Source organism: Apteryx mantelli, chromosome Z, assembly GCF_036417845.1.
Source record: "Apteryx mantelli isolate bAptMan1 chromosome Z, bAptMan1.hap1, whole genome shotgun sequence".
Lineage (NCBI taxonomy): Eukaryota > Metazoa > Chordata > Aves > Apterygiformes > Apterygidae > Apteryx > Apteryx mantelli.
This window is the reverse complement of record NC_090020.1, coordinates 65,778,297-65,806,254: the sequence shown is the minus strand read 5'-3', so window position 1 is coordinate 65,806,254 and position 27,958 is coordinate 65,778,297. Positions and strand designations below refer to the sequence as shown.

Here is a 27,958-nt window from a genome sequence, read left to right as displayed (position 1 = left end):
ATATTTATTACTGTTTTGTACAGTACAGACTTTGATTGTTCATTGCTTATTATGAAGTGGTTTGGGGGGTTCCTTCCTGATACCAGGAGCTCTGCTCTAACATACGATCCCCCTCTGGGACAGTGCTATGCAGAATCTTTGCTCTTCCTTCTTTAGGGCAAGATGGACTCTGCCCTCATCTCCCCCTCCTCAGCTTTGAGCTGTGGAGAAACAGTATTATCTTCTCTCCAGTAAACGAGGTCATCAGTAGTCAACACCATTGTGCAACATCCTCAGCACATTGCAAGCAAATCTCCAAATATTAGACAGCATCACGTCCCTGTAGCTCATTCCTTGTCTCTTCTCCATTAACAGGAGCATATGCATACCCAGACACAAACATATACATATACACATACTATCTTTGAAAGCCTGTTTCCCATTTGTATATACAAATGCATACCAGCATTCTCCTTACAGAATTTTAAGAAAAGAGTAGATATGTGGATTGAATTATCCTATATATATTTGGAATACATTCCTGCAAGAATATTGGCAATTAAATTATTTCCTGGGAATAATTTATGCATATTTTATGTATATCATTAAAATACAAGAAGAGTGGATCCCAAACCATTCCAGAAAAGGAGTATGGCAACCCAATCTAAAAATTCTGGGAACCACTGGAAGAGTCCTCTGTAATATGTCAGGTGATATCTTGCTTAAATTTTTCATTAATATTTGGTCAGCTGATTTATGAAATATGAATAAAACTGGGGTGTTAAAAAACAAGGATGTTGTAGGTGAAACTCAGATAAATTAGATTTTTGAGACACAAAAAAAGGCTACTTTATTTTCTTAATTCAACAGAAACAAGTAAGGTCACATCTGCAAATGTCCAGCTCTGATCTTCATCTTATTCAAATAATCTTCTCTTCCAAAGCTGTACATTTGATTTTAATAGTTCCAGAAGGACATTACTGTTAATTAAATTTTGTTGCATCTGTAACCTGATTAAACATTGCCTTTAATCTCATGAGTACATGCATCTCATTAAATCAGGAAAATATGCTGCAATCTGGCTGCTCTTTGAAATATTCATTTATAATACTCAAAGCTTCTTCCACTGAAGCTTGAACTACACTGCATGATTCTCTAGAACCTGTTAGTTGTTAGTATAGAGTATACATTAATTACAAACTCTACCCTTTCTTAATGTTCTTCGCGTAGTTATCATCCCTCTCTGCTTTGATGGAGCTTCCTTTTGGAATGCTTTTCATATAACAAACTGTAGTTACTTAGTTCCCTGAGAAGCACAGAACAGTGAAGAAGGAGAAGAAAACAAAGATATGCATTAAAGGTCTTTGAAGAAAATATATTTTGAAAATTGAAAGAAGGTGTAGTGAGAAAAAGTCTACAACTTCAGTTTGGTATAGTTTCAGCATAGTTTAGTATTGCTTCGGAATAGTGTGAATCCAGCAGTGCAGAACCACATCAAGAAGTCAGGCTGTAGAACAGCAGCATATTTATGACTGACAGCTTAAGGTTTTGCTGTTTCTTGTAATTAGTGCTAGAAGTGCATAAAAAGATATTGTGCAATATAAAATAAACACCGACCTGAGTTTATCAATACCCTTATGTCAGCTACATTCCTGAAACTCACAATGGCACACCCTACCCCTATCTGCCTCAACTATTTCTAAGGCATCTATCATTTTCGTATCCGAGTGCCAAAGTCAATGTAAAAATATTTACTATGGGTGGGGACAAAGGCTGGCTGAATTCAGAGGAAAGTACTGTATATAACTGAGTACATGTACATGAGTTACCTGTATTCTTACAGCCAGTAACTATAGCAAAAGTTTAGGTTTGGGAGCTCATTAGGTTTGGGAACTTGTTAAAAAACAAGTCTAAAGAGCCAAAACATAAAATGCAAAACATTAAAAAGTAATAAACAAGCCCCAAAACAGGGATATGAAAATAGAAGGATAGTAATTAAATCATGAACTATAACAAACCCAGTTTTTATCATATTAAAGAATGCCATATATCACTACTAGCTGTATCTGAATACACCAAAAAATCAGAGGCATCAAATATTCTGTCCAAAATTTTATACAACAGCAAAATTGACTGAACGTTTTGTGTTCACAGGGAAATATTAAGGCAACAAATACTAAAAAGAGCACACGCATGCCTTGACCTTATATTTTCTATTAAATAGATGCTACTATTTATTTGCTACATGGTGGTAGCCTTACTATCCTGCTCCACTTTCCTTTCCTACAGGAAGGAGTTTTTCATGGAGAATAAAAGAAAGCTGACTTCCCACATGAGTTACTAAAATTCTATGATGCAAAGTGTCTAAACACCCTTCCACAGGCTTTTATGCCCATGCCGCAGATGAGCTGCTCTCACAGCTGGGGAGCTGTCGCATCCCCCCTCTTGGCACATAGGCCAGGAACTGCCCCCACACTGACGAGCTCCTGCGCAAGAGCGGGCTGGGGACAGGCTACTCGGGAAGGTATACAAAGAGACAGCTGGGAGAATAAGGTAACCGAATCTGTCAAACACACACCAGAAAAGTTAATTTATCTTGCCCATGGCCGATTGCAACGTGAGCTGCAGCATCATTACATTGAACATATCTTAAAGCATGACAGTGATTTTTGTTGTAAGCAGTAGGTTGATATAATGCAGATTTCTGGGGAAGCTGAGTTGTTCTTACTGAAGTATATTTGAAGTCCTGAGCACAGCTTGCAAAGGCTTTGCTCGTCAGTTGTTATGCTGGTTCCCTATCATAGACTGACAATGATTCAGACTAAAGTTCAGGACGAATTATTAGTTTTGGTTTCATATTTATAGGCAAGACCAGCTATTATATTGCTCTGAAACAAAGTTATTCAGAAATTTCTCTGTCGTAAATCAAGATCCTCTGCAACTCCAATATTTACACCTGTTTATTTCAACTCACTGTTAATGCAGCATCTTTTCCCCCTACTAAAAACCTAACATTAGCAATCTGAAAGCTTCTCTCTCACCTGTGGGAGGTAGGAGGACAAGGGGATAGGGAGGAAAGGGAAGGGGAGAAGGACTCGCATAAAATGTCAAGGTTAGTGGCCAGTGATGAAGTTTTCTGTTACACTCTCATAAGTAAAATTAAAGTTATATAAACCCCTTTCTGAACATAGTGCATGGAAATCTCCCATTAAAAACAAAACCAAAAAAAGTCCATTGTTCAAGTCATGCATTCCTGAAAAAAACTGGTATAGAAAAAACATTTAAATAAATGGCTCCACCAGTTTAAGCATTCCTAGTAGGTGACCCAATTTGTGCATAATTTTCATGACAATTTTTATGCATGATGTAGCTTTCCTAGAAGACAACAGTTCAACTTTTCTGGAAGCGGACTATACGTCTTCTTACAGAAGACTTAAAAGCTTGCACACTGCATCAACTTTTTTTTTTTTTTTAAACCACAAGCAGTCACATGCCTTTTACAAAATACGCTATCTCCCCACTCTGTAAATGGATGCGTCTATGAACATCACATCATATGATTAAATACCTCACCATATAACAAAAAAAGAAGGCGTTTTAACAGCTTACAACCAGGCCATATATGCCGTGCTGAATATTCCTGCCATATGACTAAAAATATAAGCTTCTTTAATCATGTGACAGGACATATAGCAGTCACACGATAAAGTGGATTCATTTGGGGATCAACAGTTTTACATCCTGTTCCATTACTGGGGAAGATCCGTGGGCTTGCACTGTGGACCTTGCAAGCAAAGCATCCACGTCCTGGACAAATTCCAACTCAGTCCACAATTTAACTGATGTTTATTAAGCTTAACAGGGCAATTTTGGTGCAGTTCATGCCAATCTGACAGTGCCCAGCTGACCCATTTTGTAACAGCTTTCAGAACCTGGGGCTTCTGCTGTTTTCCATTCAGCACTATCAAAACCTCCAGAAATCTTTCAAAGAAAACTAGTGGTATTTTGCAAAGCCAGAGAGGACTTTAACATTACACAAATGGCATTTTAATTCATTAGTGGTCTGAATAAGTTTGTCACACTTTAAAAGTTTTTATGTATGCATGAATGATGGACTAAGCAAGATGCACACACAATGAATTCAACCACTATTCTTAAACTATAGACCAGATTAAATTAGAAAAACAAGAAAATTAGAGCACTTACAGAAAGTGTCATAACTATAGTGGAACAATCTATATGTACGCAAACCAGTGCAGTTCCACCATAATACAACATTTGGGAGCAAATTTACAACTATTCCATACTCCAAAGGTCATTCTTCCTGCAAGCTGCTTAAAAGAGATCATATGGACATGAGATTAAGACCACTATACTATCTACATAGCCAAAGGATCTGGAAACCCCCTGTCTATTACACGGCATCTCGGTTTTCTAAATAGACAACCAACTGAAGAGGTATCTGTAGTTACGGACTTGATGGGATTTGGCAGCAAATAGATTTTGGAGGCACACAGTAGTGCTTCTGCTTCTTCTTCCCTTCATCTGACAGTAAATATGATCAGTTACATTGTTACTTAAGTCTTTTGGTTTTTCTCCTCCATCTCCACTTCCAAAACACTATTCCTCTCTGCAGGTTCTCAGGTTACTTACTCTAAGTCTCTCTGCTCAGCTCTCCACTTCTCTTTTCACTGACAAGAAAAAAACCTGTTGCTAAAATGACCCGGTCTTACAAACCATTTAGAACCGAGTATGAATTGTTCAGTATCAGTATTTTACAGGGTTAGCATTTCACACATTCAGAGAAAAATAAACATTTCCTAATTTCCACATGATGCCGAAAAAGGCACTCTAACCAAACTCAAAGCTTTCTGAAGCTTACTTGAGAAAGTGTGATTAAACAGTATTCCACCTTTTAATACGGCGCCAACCTTTGCCCTTTAATGTTTCCCAAACCTGTTTGTTTGCTTCATCACTACCCCTTTTAATACACTTACTTTTGCTGTCTTCTTAAACTGTCTACAATAACTGTTATACATAATCATGTATAATTTTCTCTGTAAATTTTTTGATGATTCTTATTTATTTTCATCTTACAATATAAAACCATTCTGCCTGAATTCATTTTTTATCCTACATGTTCTCATTTATAGACTAGTACACAGATTATTCAATAAAGACCAATGGTTGGAAGTCCTTAATATTGCTGGGGTTTATGCATACTTCTGAAGTGAAAATGGAATCTCCTAATTTCATTCAGTTCTTGCTGTTACACACACAATTTCTTATCAGGCACATTGGTTTCAAAACAAATATTCCTTAAATATACAGGAATACTTGTTTTTCCCATCCTTTTCAAGAATAATAGTATTATTCTATGAAAGGAGAGCCTTTTACTCTAAAAAAGGTCTAAAATTAGTACTTTGAATAACAGCAGTTCTTTTGATTTTTTGCTATTATGATTTGATACACCATAAACTAACTTGTTTGTCTTTGGTTGATTTTTTTCTTGGTGATGTACCCAAACACTTCACCCACACGCTTACCCTAGACATCCTCCTCTACCATTTCTTGCTTATTATGCTGCATACATATTCATTTCTGTATCACTGATTAATCCCTAAATTTATATTACCATTTTCCCATTAAATGCATGCTCTATTAGACTTTCACACACAGAGTATACAAATACATTTTAGCTACAGATATACATGTGTCTAAATTATTAATATGTGTACACAATCTGCAATGCACATACAGGGTTTATACCTGTCACATAGCTACAGTGTAAATCTAATTTTAAATGCAAATAAACTTGAATAGAAATAAATCCATTCACTGCTTAGAATACATGACTTCTTTTCACTGAACATTTTTTACTGGCCTCCTTCCTTTAAATAACATTTTTCTTTGAAAAATAAATTGAGGGAAATCTCACAAGAAAAAAAGAATAGAGCACGTCAAGATATCAGGACCATCAGAGCAAACATGAGCCTATTGTTGAGTTACAATAATCTCAGACATATCATTTTGAAAAAGAATAAGTTAAGTAATGAAATTATGATGCTGTCGCACAGAAGATGGATGTAACAAAATGAATGTCTTTTATAAATTTGCTCACAAACACATGCCTAAGAAATGATCCAGTTAATCGGTTAACACAAAGATCCCTTTCTGTCTTTCCTCTCTGTTTATGCTAGTGGCTGTTTTAATTAAAATCACTATTTCATATACAATATCTATTCCCATCCATTCTTCTCTATCTTGTCCTTCTTAATTTGAGCTCTATTAAAAAACAAACTTATGCTTTCTGTTCTTGAGTTTGGGGGCAAAGAGGCTGCAAATTGACCAAAAAAAAAGAAAGAAAAAACAAATATCTCTGCCTACTTACTCCGGCCTGAACAGCACAGAAGCAGATAAGTACAAGTCCTTCCTAAGACTCCTCTTTGAGTTTCGGGGTGGGGGGGGGGGGGGGGAACGACTAATTCCCTAAGAAATCAGAGAAAATAGAGTAGTTTTTGTAAAAGCAGATATGCGTTCTTAGTTTACATCTGGAATATAACTTATTATATTAAACTTCAGATCTGAAATTGAGTAACAAATTAGAACTATTAAAACTATCTCTTTCAACCCGAGAGATTCACTCTGAGATTAAAGAAGCAAATATAAGCACTGACAGCAATGGTCTATAAAGAAAAGTAAGCCTGATATTTCATGACAGCCTGTTCAGTGCTTACCAGGTATGTGCCACGGTGAAACGCCGTTGTTTTGGTATGTTGCTATTCAAAAGCATCCTGCGTAAAAGCCTCGGAGAATTTCGAGGAGAAATAACTGGAGACAACCGGGGAGAAGCAGATGAAGACTTCCTAGATGTCCTGGGTTTTCCATGTTGCAACAGGTTTTCCCTCAGGGTCTTCACAAGATCTTCATTTAACCATGGATTTTGACAATGTGAATTATCCACTTCAGGAACAGTCAAGGTGTCTGGACTTGTCTGCTGAGCCATGTTTTTCCCAAGTAAGTTTGTTATTAAGATCTAATACAATCTAATACTAGTTTGACTGCTTAAAATATTTTCTTTCTAAATCAGTTGCAAAGAAGCGTGCAGAGCTTCAACTCCAGTTCAGCCTAGTCTGTTTTCAACATGGTGTCCCCTGCTCTCAGCGTCTCTGTATAGATAATGATCTGCAAAGAAAAAAGCAAGCTAACTCCCCGCAGAAACCTATTAAACATTACCCCTCCTCTCACAACCCTGTTGCCAAAGAGTGCTTACTAGCTATCATAGCAAGTGAGCACGGGAGGAAGAAACTGCCTTAGCACAGGCTTTGTCGGAGCTATAAAGCTGCCTGTTAAACTATTGGAACTAATGTGCTGCAGCTGCTTCAGTGACTTCTGGTTATGTACATAAAAAGTGCTGGAGGAGGGCTTAAACAGCAGATGCGTGCTCATTTGTTCAGTTATTCTTTCCGTTTGCTTATTCCTGAATCTGCAGGGAGGTTGAGAAGAAGAGGGAATGTCAAATATCGTCTTCTGGTTCTTCCAGGATCTTTGGTGTTTATCTTTGTGGTCCCCATTTACAAATGAAGATTACAAACTTTTATCTCTTAAGATAACAAGCAACCGCTAAAATCATATTGTGTAAAGGTTTCCCCCCCTCCTCAAAAAGGCAGGTTCATCACAACCACTTTTCATATGCATTTAGGAAACACTAGTACTGTCTAGCTTACTTTTTCCAGAAATGAAAAACAAATGTGAGGCTAAGATCTGCACAAAAAACAAAATCAGACTATAACAACTGCTGATATCTGTTCAATGAGATATTTTTTGTATATCATCATATCATGACCACTACTTGGGCTAGGAAAGTGCCTTATTTCTATTCACAGCTGGTGATGAAACAAACTGTCTAATGATATTAAAAGAGAACCTTTAAATTATAAAATAGCAAAAGTACTTACATTTATTTACTATAAAATTTCCTTTTTTTAAATACCTTTTTTATGGTATTATACAAGCAAGATACTGCTGCTGCAGTTTTCTGATCAAAAAAAAACTTTAGCAGTCAATCCTGTAGTTTTTTTTTTTTTTTTAATTGGAATAACTTACTGCAGCTATTCAGAAAGAGGAAATTTTTATAAACACTTTTTTTTTCATGTCTGATTGATAGTAGACAAAGACCTGTAGAAACTGATGGGAAGGCTGACATTTACTTAAGCTTAATGCATTCGCTATTACAGCAATGACAACAACAAGATCTTTTCAGTTATACCCATACTTCCTGTTCATCCTACAAGAACAAATGACCATCTTGTTACGAGAGACTTCTTTTTAATAGAAAAAGACTGGCTACATATCATTTGCATTTGTGTAATGTATTTTTCTTTTTTACTTTATCTTACAATGCAGCATTCCTTTGTGAGTAAGAATTTTATTTTAGCAGCACACACAATGTCCAGGCTTTCACGAGGGTGAAGGGTGCTTGACCACAAGTATAGGGCCACGTGTTAGAGGCAAAATCTGTTTTCTGTTTTAAGGTGAAATCAGAAATCCTGCGAAAGCAGCCCTCTACCACAGTAGACAGGAATCACCTTTGCACTTAGCAGCAAAGCCACAATTCACGATAAGAGCTGGAACGAGAACATCATGATTCTGGTGGTGGAACTGAAAGGTCAGCTTCTATTAAGGACCTCACTGTTATCGTGTGTCAGCCCCATTATGGAGACAAGTTCAACCGCACTACGTCATAAATGAAATTTGATAACACTGTATTTACAAATTTAACTCAATACTGGACAGCGCTACAGAAGGCAGAAGTCATTGGGCATTCTGTTTCTGTATATTTTTCTAAAATTGTATATAAGATTTAGTCAGTTTGTGAAAACTAACACTGAACAAATATGGACTAAAACCCAGATATGATTAAAATCACAGAAACAGAACTTAAATTATGCTTCATTAAGGACAAAATTGAAACCAGAAATGAAGTGTTAATCGTGACTAGAGAAAGAATTAGAATTAAATCATTACTGCATAACTAAAATAATAAATGCTTCCGTCTCTTTTCCATTGGAAATGGCGTACATACGGCACTGCCCCTCAACAGGTAGGCAACATAAGAAGCATAAAATATGAAAATGCTTATCTGATCTTTAGGAAAAAGAAAAACGTTACTCTTCTCACTATTAAACTATTTTTTATTTATTAAAAATGCTACCAATTCCATGTGAATTCACTCTTTTTTTTCAAACAATATAGTTTGTATAATGAAAACTAGGTTCTTTTATGCTATGAACTACTGCCACCTTATGTCTATTCTAAAGCACAGTTTTAAGACAGCACCACAGGAGTGGTCTTATAAAACTAGACAGACAGTCTTTTTGGAGATCAGTGAATCAATCAAGTCAGTAAGACCATTAACATTGATTTTAATGGACACATACTCACACTTTAAGTTGCACTACATTACAAGGATGATTATAGAAGAGGAACATATTAGTCAACAGACTGACAGTTTTATTTCCCTTGTTCCTAATAATAATTAAAACTAAATCAACAAGAATGATTGGCTTGACATGCATTAATAGGTATTGAGTGGATGTGCCACATATTCAATGAGATAACATATAATGTGTGTAGAACAGCAGGATAAGGCCCTTTAATAGGGGAATTGAACTCAACCGTTATAAAGTGGCACAATTTGCATGAAGAGCTACTGAAATGCTTTTCCCTACTTTAATAGTTTAATATCTGAACTTAGATAGTCTGCTTCCCAGATACCTTATTGTGACACAATCCCACCTCCAAAAAATAAAAAATAAAATAAAATAAAAAGTCTGGAAGTACTAAACAAGATTTTCACACACTGCAAACTGCAGACCAGCACTTTTAATTGATATAAACTGTCCCACACTCCAAATGATTTAAGAATCTCTTGAGCCAGTTTATGTCAGTGCCCAAGATTTACGTGTACTATGAAAACTCTCAAGCCAATTCATGCTATGAAGTTAAATGAAAGCTTTTGGACTGTCTATATGGTAGACTACAAATGTAAGCAGTCCCCACTGCAATAAGAAGCAGAGGCCTAACTTGAAATTTAGATACTACCAGCAATAACCAGTACATGATTTAGACAGAATGTTTGCCATATAATCGGGGAGGGGAGAAGTCAAGCCAGAAAAGGATGATAGTATAGGGTTATGTAGCTATAAACTTTTTTTCAGGGTACTAGAATAAAGCCTTGAAAGAAAACTATCCCGTAGGGAAAAATGATCATTCCCAGTTCCTTTAGCTACATATTAAAAAACACTTTTTTATAAAGACAATGATTCATCAGTGAACACCCGTACTTGGTTGTCTCTTAATAAAGATATATCTGATTTTCCTGCTAACATCACAACTATTATGAAAACTAGGAAGCCTTGTCAACTACTTCCCTGGGAGGGGGGGATTCTTCAGGGTAAAATCAAAAGGCATTTTTCCTCATATGCTGAGAAAGGAAAATGCAGGGCAAAAGTCTTAAACTGCTGTAGGGTTTTTAATCATTACAAAAAAGTGTACTTTAAAATGTTTTCTGACAGAGTTAGTTTCTGGGCTCTTCTCTAGTCCCACTAGCAAAAGGAGATTGCTGGAAGTAGGCTGTTAAATTCCACCAAAAAAGATGTTTACTGCTTCTTTCAAAACTGTAACATTTGAGAGCTCAGACATAACACTTGTTCAAAAGGTAATGCTGATGCTGCTTTAAGCATATGTCTATATTGTATATCCTAACTTGCATTTGACTTCCCTTCAGATTAAATATTCTAATTTAACATATTCACAGTTAAATCTAATTTTGCAGGTTTTGCTTAGTCACAGCTGCACAGGTAAGAGTTATATCAAGATCAGATTTAATCCAGCCTATTATATGTTTAACTAAATCAGATTAAGGCTCAGAACAAAAGCACAGAGCGAGGATCTCCTTGCAACAGAACATGAATATTACAAAAATCTAAAAGTATCCAGTAGTTTGAGATACTCCTGTTCCATTCTAGTTGCAACTTAAAGACACTAAAATATAAAATTCAAGCATTTAATTCTTGTACTTTTCAAAAACTTTTGTTATGAAATATGTTCATTATGATAAACATACTTAAATATCACAGGCTTAAAGTTCTCACATTTCTCTTAGTCATGAAGAATAAAAACAGCTATAGCACACAGAGGAGAATAAGCTGATAAATTCTACAAGTAATACTGTGCAAGATTAACATGTGTTTGATATCATATTAAAGAGACTAAACAAGGATTAAAAAGTAATTTCTCTGTTACAACCACTTTGAAGACAGAAGATGATAAAGTTATTTTGATATTACAAATATTAATCAAAAAATAAAATATTTGATGACATTGCAACTATTTTCAATTACTTTTAACGCAATACACAAACGGAGTCACAAGGAGGAAAAGAAACTTTCTATATAAAACACAAAGAGGATAAATTATTCAAGAATATTAAACAGGATTAGGGAGAGAATTCAAGATACATATAGGAGTGCCAGTGAAAAAACAAACCTCTGAGGTGCTGCTTCTTTGAAAGCAAGTGGATCAAGATCATAGGATACTTTCAGTTGGTAGGGACCTTGGGTCTTCAAGTCCACTTGCCTGCTCCAAGCAGGGTCAGCTGTGAGGTAAGGCCATATTCAAGTACCAGAGCACCTGAGAACAGTGCAGAGTATACGAAAAGAAAACAGAAGCCAGACAAGGTGGTGAAGAATGAGTGCTATAATCTGAAGCAAATGACAACACTGTGAATCACTATTCACTGACTGAGGAGAGTCCTAGTTCTAGCTGAGGTACAAAATAAGAATCTTGCTTGATGCCATGACTCTCATTTAGGAAGAGAGGTTCATGTGTGAACTGAGGAGCACAGCAGTGGAGGAAGAAAATAAGGATAAAAGAAGAAGCAATTAACAGATGACAGGAACACTTAATAAAATGTTACATACTGGCAAAGTTTATCATTGCTGAAGAAAATCAGATTTTGTTATTTGTATATGTTTCTTAAAATTTGCAAACTCTGCTAAGGAGCTTATTTTCACAGACTCAAGAGTTGTGACCTTATGATTGCATGACAGTGTACCTCTTCGTAGGTGCATGTATTGTACTGTAGATTTTTTACCAGTTAATTTACAAACCAAAAGCAAATGAAAGAGCTGTAGTGTTTCCACTGATTGCTCAGTCCTGAATTCCTACATTTAAAAACAAGTGTAGTACATAAAAATGAAGGGCAACAGTAGATTTATAACATCTTTTCATAGCTTGAATCCCAGTAAATTTGTCATTGCTAAAATTTAGATACTTTCTCAATATGATTCTAATACCTGTTAGATACCACATACTCCAAGGGCTGACGCAACAGTCAGGGCCTGTCCAAATGCAGGTAGTGCCTACCTGTCAGTTTTCCTAACAACTGCACTCACTGCCTACACAGCAGACCATAGGTACATGTAGCTGCAACAGGTGACCAAAAGAAGTGTTGGTCGCAACTAGCATAGAAATGGCAGGAATCATCTGATAAAACTCTTTGATAGATAAAAGGTACAGAAAATGTATATGCAATTCTAAAAAGTAGAAAGGAATTTCAGGCTATTGCATTAATTCTTCATATCTGACATGAGTAAAGCATTCTGAGATCTCATATTTTATTTTCCAGAATGTCTTAATATAAAAATGGCACCTAAAACTACATAAAATGATCAAATCAGATCAACTTTTCCATTTAATACTCAGGCAGACATACATTTAGAAATATATTTTCAAAAAGAGAGGAACAAAAAGCATGCCCAAACTGGGGCACGGTATGTTCACCATGTCAAAGCAAAGCAAAGCATTTGCTATCACTTAAAATTTTAGACCATTTCTATTCTTGATAGGTTCCTAATAAGAACTATATTCATAATTTCAGCTTTGTCTTACAAATCAGTAAAGTGGGATTTTTTTTTTTAATGTTTGGAATCATTGTCATGATTCTATGAAAATAAAGTACTGATCAGTTGCTGATTCCTCCAAATGGGTTGCCAAATGATTCTTGTACTTTCTTTTTTGTGCGTGGCACAAACAACATGGATAAGAGAACACAGAGTATATGACAGTAAAAAAACCCGAGCAGATAAAATGGCTACTTTTGGCAATATGGCCAGTGTCCAATTTAATAAAAAAGTGGAAGATTTTGCAATTCATGCACAAAGACTTCAGCAGTATTTTATGAAAATGTCAGAGGAAACACTTGGACAATGTTTTACAAAATAACTTGCTAGATGGAATACAGACCCCTAGCAGCTTCTAAAAAGCTGCATACCCGACAAAACTATTTAAACAGAACAGCACAATGCATTCCTGAAGAACAAATTGAAAATCTTTGCAAGCTTAGAAAACTTTCTACAATTCATTCTAATAAGGAGAATGAATTAAGGACATTTTCAGACTTCACTTTGTTCCTGGAATAAAAATCTGTAACGTAAAAACTGTTAGAGGCCAACCACTGCTAGCCTGCAATTATTGTAATAAATGGTCTGTCAAATAACTCCAGCTTAAAAAACACACACATTCCCATACATACACACAAGAAAACAAAACAAAAAAGTGGGGGAAATAGTCATTTGAGGAGCAGTCTAACTAGTATTTGGTTGTAAGTGAAATCATTATGTCAACACTGCATAAGATAGCCTGGAGATTTCCTTCTAACAAGATTAGATGTTCTTTCATGTAAAAAAAAAAAAGGATTAAGAAAAATTGGTCTATAATCACAAACTTCCATTAGAAACAGTTGCTGACACAATCCTGTCTGACTACACGAAGGAAGCTATCAACACTGGGAAATAAAATGGCTTTACTATACCAGCCCTTGGAAAAAAGGCCTCAGCGGAGGTGACACAGGTTAGAATATCTAACAGAAACTTCAGACAGATAAGAGCACCATTTCTTTAAAAAACTGACGTGCCATGTGGTAAAAACCTTGGCTTACAGGAAAAAACAGGAAGATGTATAATCCCCCACACATCTGCATTTACAAAAAAGTGAATGACCTCATATGACAAATAAGAATAAACAGAATAGCAATATCTGTAATTTCTAAACAATTGTGTAAGAGAACATTTCCTGGGGTAAGATTAAGGGAAATGAATGTACTTTTACACAATTACAAGGACAGGAGCATTAGGCAGCGTTCCTGCCCCTGTGATGTATAAAGATATCTGTTAACTATTAAAGTTAATTGCAATTGAAGGAGATGGCCGACATGAGCAGAAACCAGCTATAAGCATGAACTGCTCTGCCGAGCAGTCATGAGGAAAGGGGAAAGGAAGGGACAGGGGACGGGGCGGAGAAGGGAAGGAGTGTTGTTCCCCCCGGCCCCCCCAAGCAGCATCACTGTGGCTACGGGCTCGGTTAGGAGGTGGGGCAGCTAGGCACCCTGAGGCTGTATTCTCGGATTCCTTAGGGCTAGACCTGTGCCAGGCACGCTTTGAGCTTCTGGAAGATCGATTAGCTTAATGATAAGACTATAATTTTGCCTGTGGACATCAGTGAATGCATGATGACTTTGTAAAAATGTAAGGATTATAAAGTACCGCCAGTACTCGGCAAAAAGTACACCAATGTTCCAGATTGCTAAACCTTGGAGTTTATTTCTGAAGCTAGCAGGAGCGATCGCTCTTACCAAACTAGACTTAACCCAGGCCCTCCAAGCATGGTGGTTAAGCCGGGATATAGTGCACAAATAAACAAATACATTTCTGAGAGGCCAGACACACGCATGGAAAGTTTACTTAGACAGGAATCAAGGCCATCTGTGGTATTTCAAGTAATCTGTTATTTTGACTGTGCGTTAAAAGCTGGGAGGAAATCAAAGAAATATTTACAAAATCTAGAGAGGTTATAAAATAAAAAATTAAATCTAGAAGTCTAAAATAAGGTTACATAACTAGTTCATTGTCTGCAGTTAAGCTGTTACTTGATGGAGAAAATAAGTACATTAAAAGAGAAATCAGAGCTACTGAGAAAGTACTAATATCAGAGGATTTTTCAGAACTTGGAGATTTCTGCTCAGGCTTTTAACTTATGAAAGGTCCAATACGAGCCTGCTATTATAAATCATTTTTAGAACTGTCCCGTTATTGAAAATCATGACACAATTTTGAATAGATAAGGAAACCTTTTATGGAAACCTATTCATACATTTTATTCAGAGTCACTTTCAGTGTCTCTTGTAGAGATGTTAAAGTTGTCCTTTTACATATTTGTTAGAACTGGAATTTAAAAAACATAAAGGATTTGTTTCTAGAATGTTATTAAAAACTCACAGAAACTATTCCCAGGCAGATGATAAGACTTTTGGAACAAGTTTGGGGACGATATATTGTGGTTCATGGGGGAAAAAAAGCTCCTTCCCCACATGAAAAAACTTGGGCTTGAAGTACTATGAACATATCACACTTTTTCCCTTATAGAGCTGCCTAGTAAATAAGATTTTGGTAAGTCTTTCTGAAATCAATCGTTAAGTATTTGTGTATTTGCTCTCTTCACCTTAGAAGTAGGAGTCAAATGATTTCAGGCAACTTTTCATGGACCTAAATGGAAACTGGATTCTCCCCTGCAGAAAGGGTACAATCTGAAATGCCATTATTTTCTTCTGCATGTACGGAAAAAAAATCTTCAAAATCCCTACACACTTTTGGTTGCAAATGGCTTCTGAGCCTTTCATATAACAAGAGATCTTTTTTTTTTGTAGGAACAATATTATTTGTCCTAGTAATTGCCCAAAGGTTTGGGGAAATTTCCCTTTAACTAATTATGAAAGTTAAGCACAGATGTTCTTAGATACCCTAAAGTACTGCAAAAGCACTTAGATAAGAGGGTCATAAATGGTCTATCAGGTTACAAATAACGACATTTATGATGGAAGGCAAACATATTTAGCAGGCCTTTAGAATCAGCTTATGGACTGTCCAAAACTAGTACTATACTGAGGTTTTGTGTCTATAGACTTCAAATGGGTACAGAAACAATTTCTACATTGCAAAAACTCAAATATATTAAAAGCAGTTTTCACTCAAAACTAATCAAAGGCTTGATTTGTCAGCTCTTTAGTCGTGTGCATGGACATACTCAATTTATGAGATTACACATGTTCTGGATAGGATGCTTAAATGAGTAATTTCATGTAGAAGTAGGACAATGAAATAATAGAAGAAATCATCAGTCCACTGTCACTCACTACAGGAAAAACCCTAAACCAGAAGCAGTTCTTATCTCTTACAGAATTATACACATCTGTGTCAGCACTTCATCATCAATTATAAGGGACACCTCTATTTTTGGAGAAGTTAATGTTTCAAATCTGCTTATCAGATAAAGCATTAATGACAATGTCCCTTTTTTCACTTAAAAAGATGAGGTTTTCAAAGAGGCAAGAAAAATTGTCAGATTTTTATAGAATATGTTAGGCATTTGTGTTATATTAACACCCCTGGATTACTGACTGAAACCAAAGCAAGCTATCATGACAAAAAATTAAGTGAAACGTTTGAGTTAGACATCCAAAATTCAAAGCTAAATCTTAAAATATCCTTTTGGCTTAGATAGGATTGACTCTTTAATGTTAACAAAGAACACACATAAGAGCTCACTAAAACATAGTTTACCATTAAGTGAAAAAGGACATGTTAGGATTTAGAAGTATTTTTATGAATTTGAATGGAAAACATGAAATCCAGTAGCTAAAAGTCCAAAGGCCAGTCCATGAAGGAACATAGTATTTTGTGGTTTTATAATTCTGCTGCTTGCTGCTTGTTTTGACAGTGCTTGTTCTTATTATTAGATTTCAGATAATTAGATAATGTCATGAGATTTGTATTAAGCATAAATATAATATTGGGTCTATTTATACCTTGACTCTAAAAACAAGGGGGGAAAAAAAAAAACTAAAAATGAGAGAACAAGTTCTTGAGGTTATATTACTTTCACTGACTAAGGCAGGTTGGCTTAATGAGAGCTAACTTAATTTTCTGTAGGAAGATTTACCTTTCCAAGTTTTATTATCCTTGTTGTTTGAAAAGAAAACATTTTATAAGCAGTGGGCACCTACAGCTTGCAGGGCCCCGAATGCACTAACAGGCCCTGGGCCCCAGTGCCTGGGGTGCCCCAGCTAAGCACAGATCCCCAGCACTGGCCGCAGGTGTGCTGGGGACTGGGATGGGGATGGGGACGGGGCCAGTCCTGCTTCCTGCTCTCCTGACTTACTGTCCCTGGATGGGCTCCAGACCTGTTGTCGGTAACGTTGTCTCCAGCCCTGTCTCCTGCTGCTGGCCTGGCAGCCCTGCCGGACTCCCCAGACAGGCCCTGGACCTGACTCCTCTCCTGGCCCTGTCCAGGGCTGCTGACAGAGCCTGTCACCATCTCCCCCTGGCCCTGCTCGGGTGCACGGGACGGCACCCTGCCTGCGCTGCAGTCAGCCTCTGCCCCAGCCCATCTGAGCAGCCCTGCTCTTGCCACTCCCTGACACAGCAATATCAGTACCTAATATCTAAAGCAGTGCAGGGTATTATTATAAAGTACAGTCAAAAGGTCTTTAAAGAGGTATATAAATGGTCTACCTTGACAGAACAGTCAAAGTGAGATGTATCAAACCGTTACAAGTACATGCCTACAGTGACTTTCAAAGGCAAAAAAACTGAAACTGTGCTGTTAACAGAACACAGAAATTTAAAGAGAGAAAGAAAAAAAATCAGCATGTTTAATTTATCTTAAAACAGAGTTATGCAATATGTCTTTCCACTATAAAAATTATCCCAAGAAGAAGCAGTCAAATCTGTAGGGCTATCAGAAGAAAATCCTCCAGCAGTCAAAATACATTCCTTCCTCTTTGCATCATGCAGAATCCCAGGAAGGCTACGGCTATCATAGTTTACTTAGACAAGTGCAACTGAACAAGCAGAATTTAGATTTTACAAATTTCTAGGAGAGCCCTGGGGGTTTAAAACTTTCCCTTATTCTTTGGTGTGTACCTCTCTTTTTTTCCTTGTCATGTCTTCTTCAAACATAGATACCTTCATCTTCTGGTGACGAAACATTATTGATTAAAAACATTCATACATATAAAAAACAGGCTGAAATTCCATTCAAAGTAATGCTAGTAACTTTGGTTAAAAAAAAAAGTGTTTTCTACAAAATTCACTGGAATGACAATGTTCCACAGGAATGTACTGAGTCCACTGAAAATTCTTATGGGAGGTAGGCAGCAAACCAGGAGGTGGTCTGCCCTTCCTTCCCTTCAAGTTTGCAGGCTAGCTGCTGTTACACTGCTCAGTTTCCAAGCAGTCTTTTTCCCAAGGCTTTGCTGACTATATCCTACCTATATTTAAAAACCAAATCCATTGTAACTGTTTTAAAAAACAAAATATTTTAAAGAAGTGACACAAAAGAAAAGAAGTATTTCATATGAATAGTTGTATTTCTAACATTCCTTTCCAATGAGAAATGTTCAGAATCTGAAGCCCCCCTGCTTACTCTACACTTCTAAGCATGACATCTGTATTGAAAAGAAGGTAGAAATAACTAGACTAATGAACACCTAATCACTGAAACAATGCATCAGGAAAAAAGGGAAGTGGCTTCTTGATATCCCAGACTGATCTTTCAAAACTTTGGGTCCTCTAGATCTGGCAGCTATGTTCACAACTAAAGGCTGTTGCATCACATGTGTGTTTCAAAGAGGTATAAATGAAGTCCAAGTAATCAGTAACTGCTAAGTTTATGGCTAGTAGAAAGAAAATGCTGGAGATCTGACAGAACATTGCACTGAAGGCACATTTCTAAATGTGGCTTACCTGGAGCTTGCATCAGAAAATGTGTCTGTAGCTAATGGAACCAGATAAGAAAAACACTATCAGCTATCTTTTACAACAGAAGAAATACCAGGGTTGTTAGAGAACACAGCAGTGGGGTGATAATATTTGTTAATGATCACTAACACTACTAGTTTTAAGATCACTAGCTGATCCTGTAAGCATTGTTTCCACCAATGTTTTCTGTACCTTTCTGCATTTCCTTCAGTTATATAACAGCTTCTGCAAACACCATTTACATGCTACTTACTTCCTCTCCAAAAATCTTTCATTAAAATGATCATTGACTTTCTTGCAGTGTGCTACTAAGGACATTCTCTCAACTTGATACTCTTGATATTAGTATTTTATTATTTTTCACCTACGATATTAAAGATAGGTTTCTAACCTATGCCAATGTTCTTCTCCAAATCACTTTGCATTATTACAGGAGCCAGAAGACATCTTATACTTAGTATATTCCTCATGAGTGACCTGAAAAATACAGAAAGGCGGCACAACAAGCATATGACAGCACAGCTATCCAGGCCAGTGATTTTCTCTCTGAGTTGCTGTGGCTTCCACAGGCTGTACGCCTTTCAAGAGGGCTCTCCACGGCAAAACACATACACCTAAATTTCTCTAAAGGTAGTAGGGTAGAAAGTAGTATCCTCAAACTGGACTGTGTACTTAAAAGCTACTATATCTGAGAGCCATTTGTGGGAAACCATAGACTGTCTCATGTAGCAGAAATTTCTCTTTCTGAAAAGGTTATCAGTGGTGGCTCTACTTGAAAAGAGATGATAGCATGTAGCTCTCTGACATACCTTCAGAAACTCTTTCTTGATTCTTGAGGGCTAACATACTGAGGTTAGAAGGGTGCCTACAGTTAGTTTAGTGCTTGCATTTTGGGATTGCTGCTGCCTGCCCTGATAAGGAGCCAGAGCAGTTAAATGCTATAGCCTGAAAAGCGTCTGAGATATACATGAACATTTTCTTTTAGTGAGGTTAGAATATCTTTAAAGATTTTAATGTGGCTCTAGAATCATTTGCTGAATGTAGAACTTTGTCTGGGTATAAGCTGAAAAGTCTCTTGCCATTAAAGGACAGTGGGACTAGATACCTCTTTAGGGAAGTAAGAGATCAAGACTTCCTTATCTAAACATCTGCAGTAACCACAGAACTGCATTTAATATATCGGTTGCATAATGAAGTCTTATAAATGAGCTGGCTCTCTGGGAATCAAGGCTCCTCTTGAGGTTTGGTGGAATGAAAAGAAGATTAATCTTAACTGGGTCATTAGTTTTTTGCAATATCTGATTAAAGTTGATGATGTAAAAATGAAGGGTAGCAGAAATAATATAACTTTCCAGCTGAAACATCAAGGCACTTACGTTCCTTTGTGAACACTGAGGCTCTAGTCTGTCCTTTTTAGTGTCAGTGGCTTTCATTAGTGACAAAGAAACTCACGCCTCCTACATGGATCTTTTTAATAGCTTCTTTTGTTTGTTTTTAATGTGGCCATGGAAGAAATCATGTTTTGCCAGATGGGACTGGCAGGATCCAAGAGAGCAGAGCTGATAAACTGTGTCACCTCAAACAGTGACAGAAGACGTCCACAAATGAGTGAGATGAACCTAAGGAGAGTGCCAAATACCAAGAAAATAAGAAAGACCATACTGGGTCAGACCAAAGTTTCATCTACCTGAGTAACCTATCCCCAACAGTTGTTAAGAGTAAACACTGATGGAAGAACAGAAGACGAGAAGCAGCGTGCAATGACACTTCCCCATAATATCCAGTTTCCAATAATTTGCAGTGTTTGGGACATCCTAAAGCAAATATTGCCTTTTTACTTAATAGTTCTTAAAGGATTTTTCTTCTGTGTGTTTGTCCAGTCACTTCTTGAACTATCTAAACTTTTGGTATCCACAGTATCTGATACAAAGACTTCCACAATTTAATCAGAAACTGCATAAAGAGCAACCTATTTTTGTTCATTCTGAACATGGGAGATACTGATATCTTTACCTCTAGAAAGAATTTATAATTCTCTTGCATTCAACTCCGTGGAATCTGCTGGCCTCAGTGTAAGGCTTTTTTAGAAAGACTATTCTGAATTGTTTGAAGGAAGGAAAGATAAAGTGAAAGACTCTCTCCAACAGTTGGAGAGTGATGATACAGTTCAATGCTGGGATACTGACTACACCAGAAATGGCAGTATTCTTTTGCAAAATAGTATCTAACTGAGTGGTCCCAAAAGTGGCCTAGCAGAGAATTTTAAATACATACCATGGTGGGCACAATGTTGGGAGAAAAATGATTGTGGTGCCCAGATAGGCTTTCTCTTGGGAGCTTTCCTTTGAAAAAGGAAACATCACATCTTCATGGTTACAGAGGAAGATTAGAACAGGTTACAGGGAAGGCAGAGGCTAAAAAAAACAAGGGGTTGAAGTGCTGTGGATATTGTAATTCCTAAGCTGCCTCAGATATCAATGTTCTTCATGAATCCCACTTTGCAGAAACCATGGCAGAGTCATGAAAAATGGTCTGGAAAGACCTCTAACTCTCCCGTCTCTAGAGGAGGACTTGGAGCTGGTGCATGTGTGGTGCTCTGACAAGGCATATGTTAGCAAGGGAAGATGAGGCAGTTCAAGAAATAAATCATAAGATACCCTCCATGCGTACCTATACTATTACTGTATAATGCTAAAAGTGCTTTTTTTTTTTTTTTCCCCTGCTCAGCTGCCAGAATGAGTATCTAGTATCCAAAACAAGCCTCTCCTGACAGTCCTTCAGATCAGACAGTCTTGGAGCCTAAATGGAAGAGCAGAAACAGGAAAACAACTTCTGTGACCTGAGAGCATGTCTTAGATCCTTCTATTATCACACAAATTGCTCTTGAGAGATGAACCCCTAAAAAAACTGTTAGCATAAAAAATTCTCTAACAATGCTATGAATAAGCATCACAGTGTAAATGTGCACTCAGATAAACACTCAAAGGAAAAACAGAGGGTTTAGGATTAAGCAAAAGAGAAAAAGTACATAGGAACTAGCACACGAAAAGTGGTGCACAGAGGATCTAGAGTGTAAAGCTGGAGGTCTGAGAAATAGCAGAGATGGTGCACTAAGAACAGTACCGAAAAGTTAGTTCTGCCAATTTTGCTAAATGAACAGCTAGTTCTTTGGACATTTGCCTGAGAGGAAACCAGAACTCCGGTGGGATGTTTGTGTTATTGTCTATAGATTGTAAATGTCATTATACGGATGGAGAGTTTTACAACTTTAGCTCTGCATACTGCGAATCCTGGGGAACCATGACATGTCCAGGACAGAGCAAGGTGTGGGTTTGTGCCTACAATCCAATTTTCAAAGTCATACGATGATGTCACGACCTCATCCATCCACCCAGACAGAACTCTCATCTAGACAATCATTATCGTCCATCCTTTTTCCTAGCCTTGACAAATACAGTCTTGCCAGCAATTCAGAACACTGCTGAAAAGAATAATTTCCCTGGTCAATCACTTTGCTATGACACCCTACTCAATTTTCTCTCTCCATCTCTGTTCCTTTTTTGTTGATACAGATTGCCTGCCTTTGCTTTTCGAACACTTCTCTGACTATTCCATCCTACCTCTTTTCTTTCATCTTGCTGAAATCTCAACTTCTACTTTAGATATACATTTCCCTCAACACCCTGACATAACTAAATGCCTTCAAGCTGTCTCCGGGATAGTCCTTCTCTTAGGAGAAGCTGCCTATAAGAATCTGCAAACCTTGTCTCATTATCTACCTTCAAATTCTCCTTTGCAGTAACTTTAAAAACCTGAAAAACTAGACTACTGAAAATAATACTTATTGTAACCTTATATTCCCCCTTTCGCTTCTTTAGCAACCTATTATATATTCAAACTGTAAGAACTATTTGGCAAGGAATGTTGTTTTGGGACATTTTTGTATATTTTAATTTTGTATTGCTTAGAATTGAATACCAGGACTATAGCTACCACATAATCAAACAATAAAGAATGAGCAAAAAATAGCAGCAACAATTTTAATTTTTCAGGAGCACTTGAAAAACCAAGCCCAGGGTTCCGTTAATATCTAACAAAGTATAATGATCTAGAAGTACTAAACAAATATATTAAAATCAATTACAATCAGCTGTAAGTCAAGCCCATGCTAGCTACAAAGTTTACAGTAAGAAAATGCTCAAAATTTATCAAAGCAGACACCTGGAAACATTTGGGGAAATACAAGCAGAAATTCCCCCTCTAGCGGACACCAAGAGTAACTACAGAGTTACAGTAAAAACAAGCAGATTATCAAAAAGCTTGGTTTTTTACAGTTCATTAATTGTAACGAATATATTTATGTTATATAATGAACAGAACAACACACTGCAGACTAATTTGATTTCAATAATCATGAGCTGAATGGATTGAACAATTTTTTAAATAAAAAATTATTATTTAAAATCCACTCTACTGCAGTTTCTCTGAGCCACAGCCAAGAACTACAGCCCCACTGGGCCGTATTTCGTACAATTACAAAATCAAAAGCTTCAATAAGCAGCTCAAAATTTAACAGATGGTATAGAGAACAGAGAGGTAAGACAAAGAGAAAAGAGGAGTATAAGAAAACAGAAGAAATTACCATCACGTAAGGCAGCGATTTACATGCAGTAGTGTTTTATTAAGATTTGGAACACAATGCAGATAACGAAAGTTTGAAAGAGGATTTCAAGAACAATGAAATAAATATAAAATATATCTGCTGATGTTCTAAAGATAGCTTTTCCCAAATATGAGAGGGAGAAACAGAAGAACATATTGTTCTAATCTAAGAAGAAAGGCATTATAAGTTCATCTATCAAAGCCAGGTGCTAAACTCTTGCAGTGTAATAGGAGATCATTAGTGAGCTGCACTGAAGTAATGAAGGATTTTGAAGGGGAAGACAATCACCTTATATTTGGTGTGATAGAGAAGTGAGTGTCAGAGGACTAGGGCAAAGAAGAGAGGACATAAAGAAAACCTCTCTCTTGTTTTCCCATTTAGCTTGAATGGATGTAAACAAAACAGTTTTAGTTTTCAAGTCCAAAATTAGAAAAACTAACGTACAATATAAGACTGATTTGAAAATGTCATCACTATTATAGGAAAACCTACATCTTATTGTTCAGCTTTGAAGGATTTTTTACCTAATTTTCTGGAAAGCCAACAGTTAAAGCAGTGCTCGGTTTTGATTAGCCAGATATGCTTGTGCTTTCCAGTCAGTTCCAGTCTCTTTCTCTTGTGCCTCATACGCTCACACACTCAATTAGAGCCCCCTCCCTCTCTCTTCAACCTTCTGCTCCTAATTTGGGGTTAATTTCAGCCTCTCCCCTACCCCAATTTTCCAGGCTGCAGCTGCTGTTTTCCCTGTTAATTTTTGCCTTCTGAACACAGTTAGAAATTATAACCTGCAGTCTGGATGAAGAGAGGCACAGCTGCAAGTCCTAGTGCCTGGAACAAGAGAGAGGCTGGAACTGATTAAAAACAAATCCAAGGTTTGGAGAGGAGGATGCAAAGCAGAAATTATAACTGGCAGGTTTAGCTCAATATGTTCTAAGGAAGAATGGCAGTGTTTACTGAATAAAATCAAATCCTAGAAGTGTGTGAAATTTACACACAGAGAGTTGCAAGGTAGTCCCAAATTGCTGGAAAGTGCAGATCCTTAGACAAAGGTAGTTAATTAAACTACATCTTCTCCAACATGATCAGTGATGCTTCATCCCAGTTAAATCATATCTGCATGTAAGCACAGGTCAGTAAAAGAAGTGGTTGGTTGGTCGGTACTTTCTGCCTGAAAGAGCAAAATTTATACATTTCAAGCAGAGGCCACACTTTGGTGCCCTGTCAGACATGCTATACTGGGAAGATGGCATGTGTTCAACACTTTTCCTCACAAGAGACTCAATTTCTAGAGCATCACCTTTTTCAGCTGATGAAACTGAAAGCACTAAGGGTATCATTGCTGGTGTACAAGGTCGCATAAGGTGACTGGAGGATGGGAGGAAAGACATATCAGGCCATGAGACAAGCTAAGTGGCAGGCACTAGGCTACAGCTCAGAAATATACTTCTAGCTGAGCTCCTCTGAGTGCAAAATACTCTATAGTGGCAGAGGCAAGCCAATCTGCCATGCATGGCACATAGGATCCCAGAGTGGGAGAAAAGCCATGGTACATGAAGAATGCCCTAACACTCCTCAGCAACATTTTTGGCCTTTTTATCATCCTGCTTTGCACTAACCTTAGCAGGAAAGTACTCTCTTGTTCTTTGTTCCTGCTGAAAAATGATTAGAGCCACATTCTTTATTAATGACACTACTAGCAGTTTTTCTCAATAATAAAAAGTTTCTTTTGGTGCTTATACACATTTAATCTTGAGTATTTACAAACCTGACTATCTCCTTTTCCCCTGCACCTCCAGCCTTCTGCTAAATTTGAGTCTTCTACATTTGCAATAGAGTATCATTGCTATGATAATACCACACTCATGGTGGGGTGTGGAGGTTGCAGGTGCTAAATTGGAGAGCAGGGCTGCTATTCAGAAGGACATACACAGGCTGGAAAAAATGAGTGGACAGGGATGTCACAAAGTTTAACAAAGGTAAACGCAAAGTCTTGCATCTGGGATGGAATAACACCATGCAATGGGGGTGATGGGTTGTTGAGCTAGAAAGCTGCTTTGCAGAAAAAGACCCTGGGCATCCCAGTGGACATCAAATCGAATGTGTTTTGGCAGTATGGCCTTGCAGCAATGAAAGCCAATCACATACTGAGCTGTATTAATGAGAATGCAGCCAGCAGATCGAAGCAAGTGATTTTTTCCTTCTTGAAACCACATGGAGAGTACTGTGCTCAGTTTTAGACTTCCCAGGATAAGAAAGATAATGATTTACTGCAGTGAGTCCAGCAAAGGGCCACTAAGATGAGACTGAGAAAACTGGGCTTGTTCAGCCTTAAGAAGAGAAGGCTAAGCAGAGATCTTAGTGCTGCCTACAGCTACCTAATAGGAGGATGTAGAGAAGATGGAGCCAGACTCTTACCAGAGGTGCACAGGGATAGGAAAGGAGGCAACAGATACAAGTTGGATCATAGGAAATTCTGACTATAAATAAGGAAAAAAAACCTATCCCGTGAGGTTGGTCAGACACTAGAATAGGTTGCCCAGAGAGGCTGTGGAAATTCCATCCTTGGAGATACTCAAAACCCAACTGGTCAAGCCCTGAGCAACCTGCACTAGCAGGAGGCAGGATTAGAGATCTCCACAGGTCACTTCCAACCTACATGACTTCATGAATCCATTTGCTGTTCTATGATTCACCATTATGGAACAGAAGATGTTTTTTTTTAAATTAAAGTTTTCATAATTAGGTCATGCACATGATAGTACACTGCAAATATAGAAAACCAAAAGGTAACAAAAGTGACAACATTGTTGTTTATAAGTTCCTCAAGCTTAAGTGAAGATGAGGTCCTGTTGTGAAGAACTGCAGAAGGACCAAATGAGTCCAAATGACTGAACAATGATACAGTAAAGGACGTTCAGTGTAGATAAGCATAAAGTGATGCACATGGGAAAAAAAAACAAACTTCACATACAAAAATCAAGGACTCTGAAGCAACTGTTACTGCTTAGGGTAAGATCTTGAAGTTATGACAAATATTCCAGAAAAACACCAGCTTAATGCTCAGTGGGGACTAAAAAGCAGATCAAATGTCAGGAATTATTAGGAAAGAACAGAACAGAGAACATCATTATGTCACTGTATAAATCCATGGCTCAGCCACATCTTGAACACTGTTCTGCAGCTCTGGTCCCTTCATCTCAAAAAGAATACAAGAAAACTAGGAAAGTTTCAGAGAAAGGAAATAAGGATATCTCACAGGTATGTAACAGCTTCTGTACAAAAAACATGTTGTCAAGGTAGCAGACAAGTACAAGATTATGTATGGAGACAGAGCATAAGAATAAGTACTTTGTTCTGTATTCTGATTGGAGAACTTGGCATAAAATGAAGCTACTAGGGATTGAAGTTCACAGATGAACAACTTAGTTATTCATATTCATATATTCATATATAGTTATTCATATAGTTATTCATATAATAAATAGTCAAACCACAGAACTCCTTGCCAAGATTTGCTGTAGATGCCCAAAGTTTACATGAGCTTAAGAGGACTCTAAGCAAGATCATGGAAGAGAAATCCATTCCATGTTGTTAGCTGGAGAGAAACCACAGCCAGGTCAGAATGTCCCTGAGCTGAAAATGGCTGGAGGATGAGTCTTGAGTAGACATATCATATATGCTTGTGCTGCTCTTTCCTAAGCGCTTGCTTATGGCCTCAATCAGAAACAAAATACTGCGCTTGATGAACCATTGGCCTGACCCTAAACAACTTATGGATGTTCTTATGGAGTGAAGGGATGGAGAGATGGATGGAAGGGGGAGGGGGGAGATAGTGGGAATTCTGAGAGAAAGAAAGAGAAAGAAAATAGTGTGCAGCCAAGTAATAGTTAAAATACATGATAACATGCAAGACAGGAAAGCTATTAGAAAAGAATTTCTGAAATGGAAGCTGCCCACAGATTTGAAGATGAGCAATCTGAGTTTTAACTTCATGTGAAGTGGGAAAAAAGAGTGAGCAATTGCACTCAATAATATGTTTAGGAACAAAATTAAGAAGCTTGGTGGAACAACAGGAATAGACTTGTTTAACAACAGTGTTCTGTGTTTTACAGTGGAGATAAAAATGGGCAGACCAAAAGAGACGAGACTGCGATAGATAAGGGAAGACATCAGAGTAGGCATAAATTTTGCTTGTAGAGTCAGAAAGTGAGTAAGGAATTTAAGGACATGCTTTAAAGAAAAGTGGCAGAATTTGAAAATGCAGTTTTGAGAAAAATTATGACCACAAGACTGCAAGCCTGAAAGACCAGATATGCTGAAGTACCAAGGGAGAAAGAGAGAATAAGGAAGATAAGCACAAGTAGATTTTTGTTACAGCATGATGAACTGATAAAAAAACTATAGTGACAACCCCTCACCCCCCAAAAACAAAATTATT

At 37.3% G+C, this 27,958-nt stretch overlaps 1 protein-coding gene across 3 annotated transcripts in view; it reads right to left on the bottom strand.

The window, feature by feature from the left end:
* PDE4D (phosphodiesterase 4D) overlaps nucleotides 1-27,958 on the bottom strand; it is a 528,631-nt gene that overhangs the window by 364,703 nt on the left and 135,970 nt on the right. Inside the window, exon 1 of one of the 3 annotated variants that reach the window (XM_067315240.1) lies at nucleotides 6,717-7,185. The exons of the other annotated variants lie outside the window; for them this stretch is intronic. Coding sequence (XP_067171341.1) covers nucleotides 6,717-6,985 — 269 coding nt within the window. The 5' untranslated portion in view covers nucleotides 6,986-7,185. Of the gene's footprint in view, nucleotides 1-6,716; nucleotides 7,186-27,958 lie in introns of those variants that run through there. 3 annotated transcript variants of the gene reach the window in all.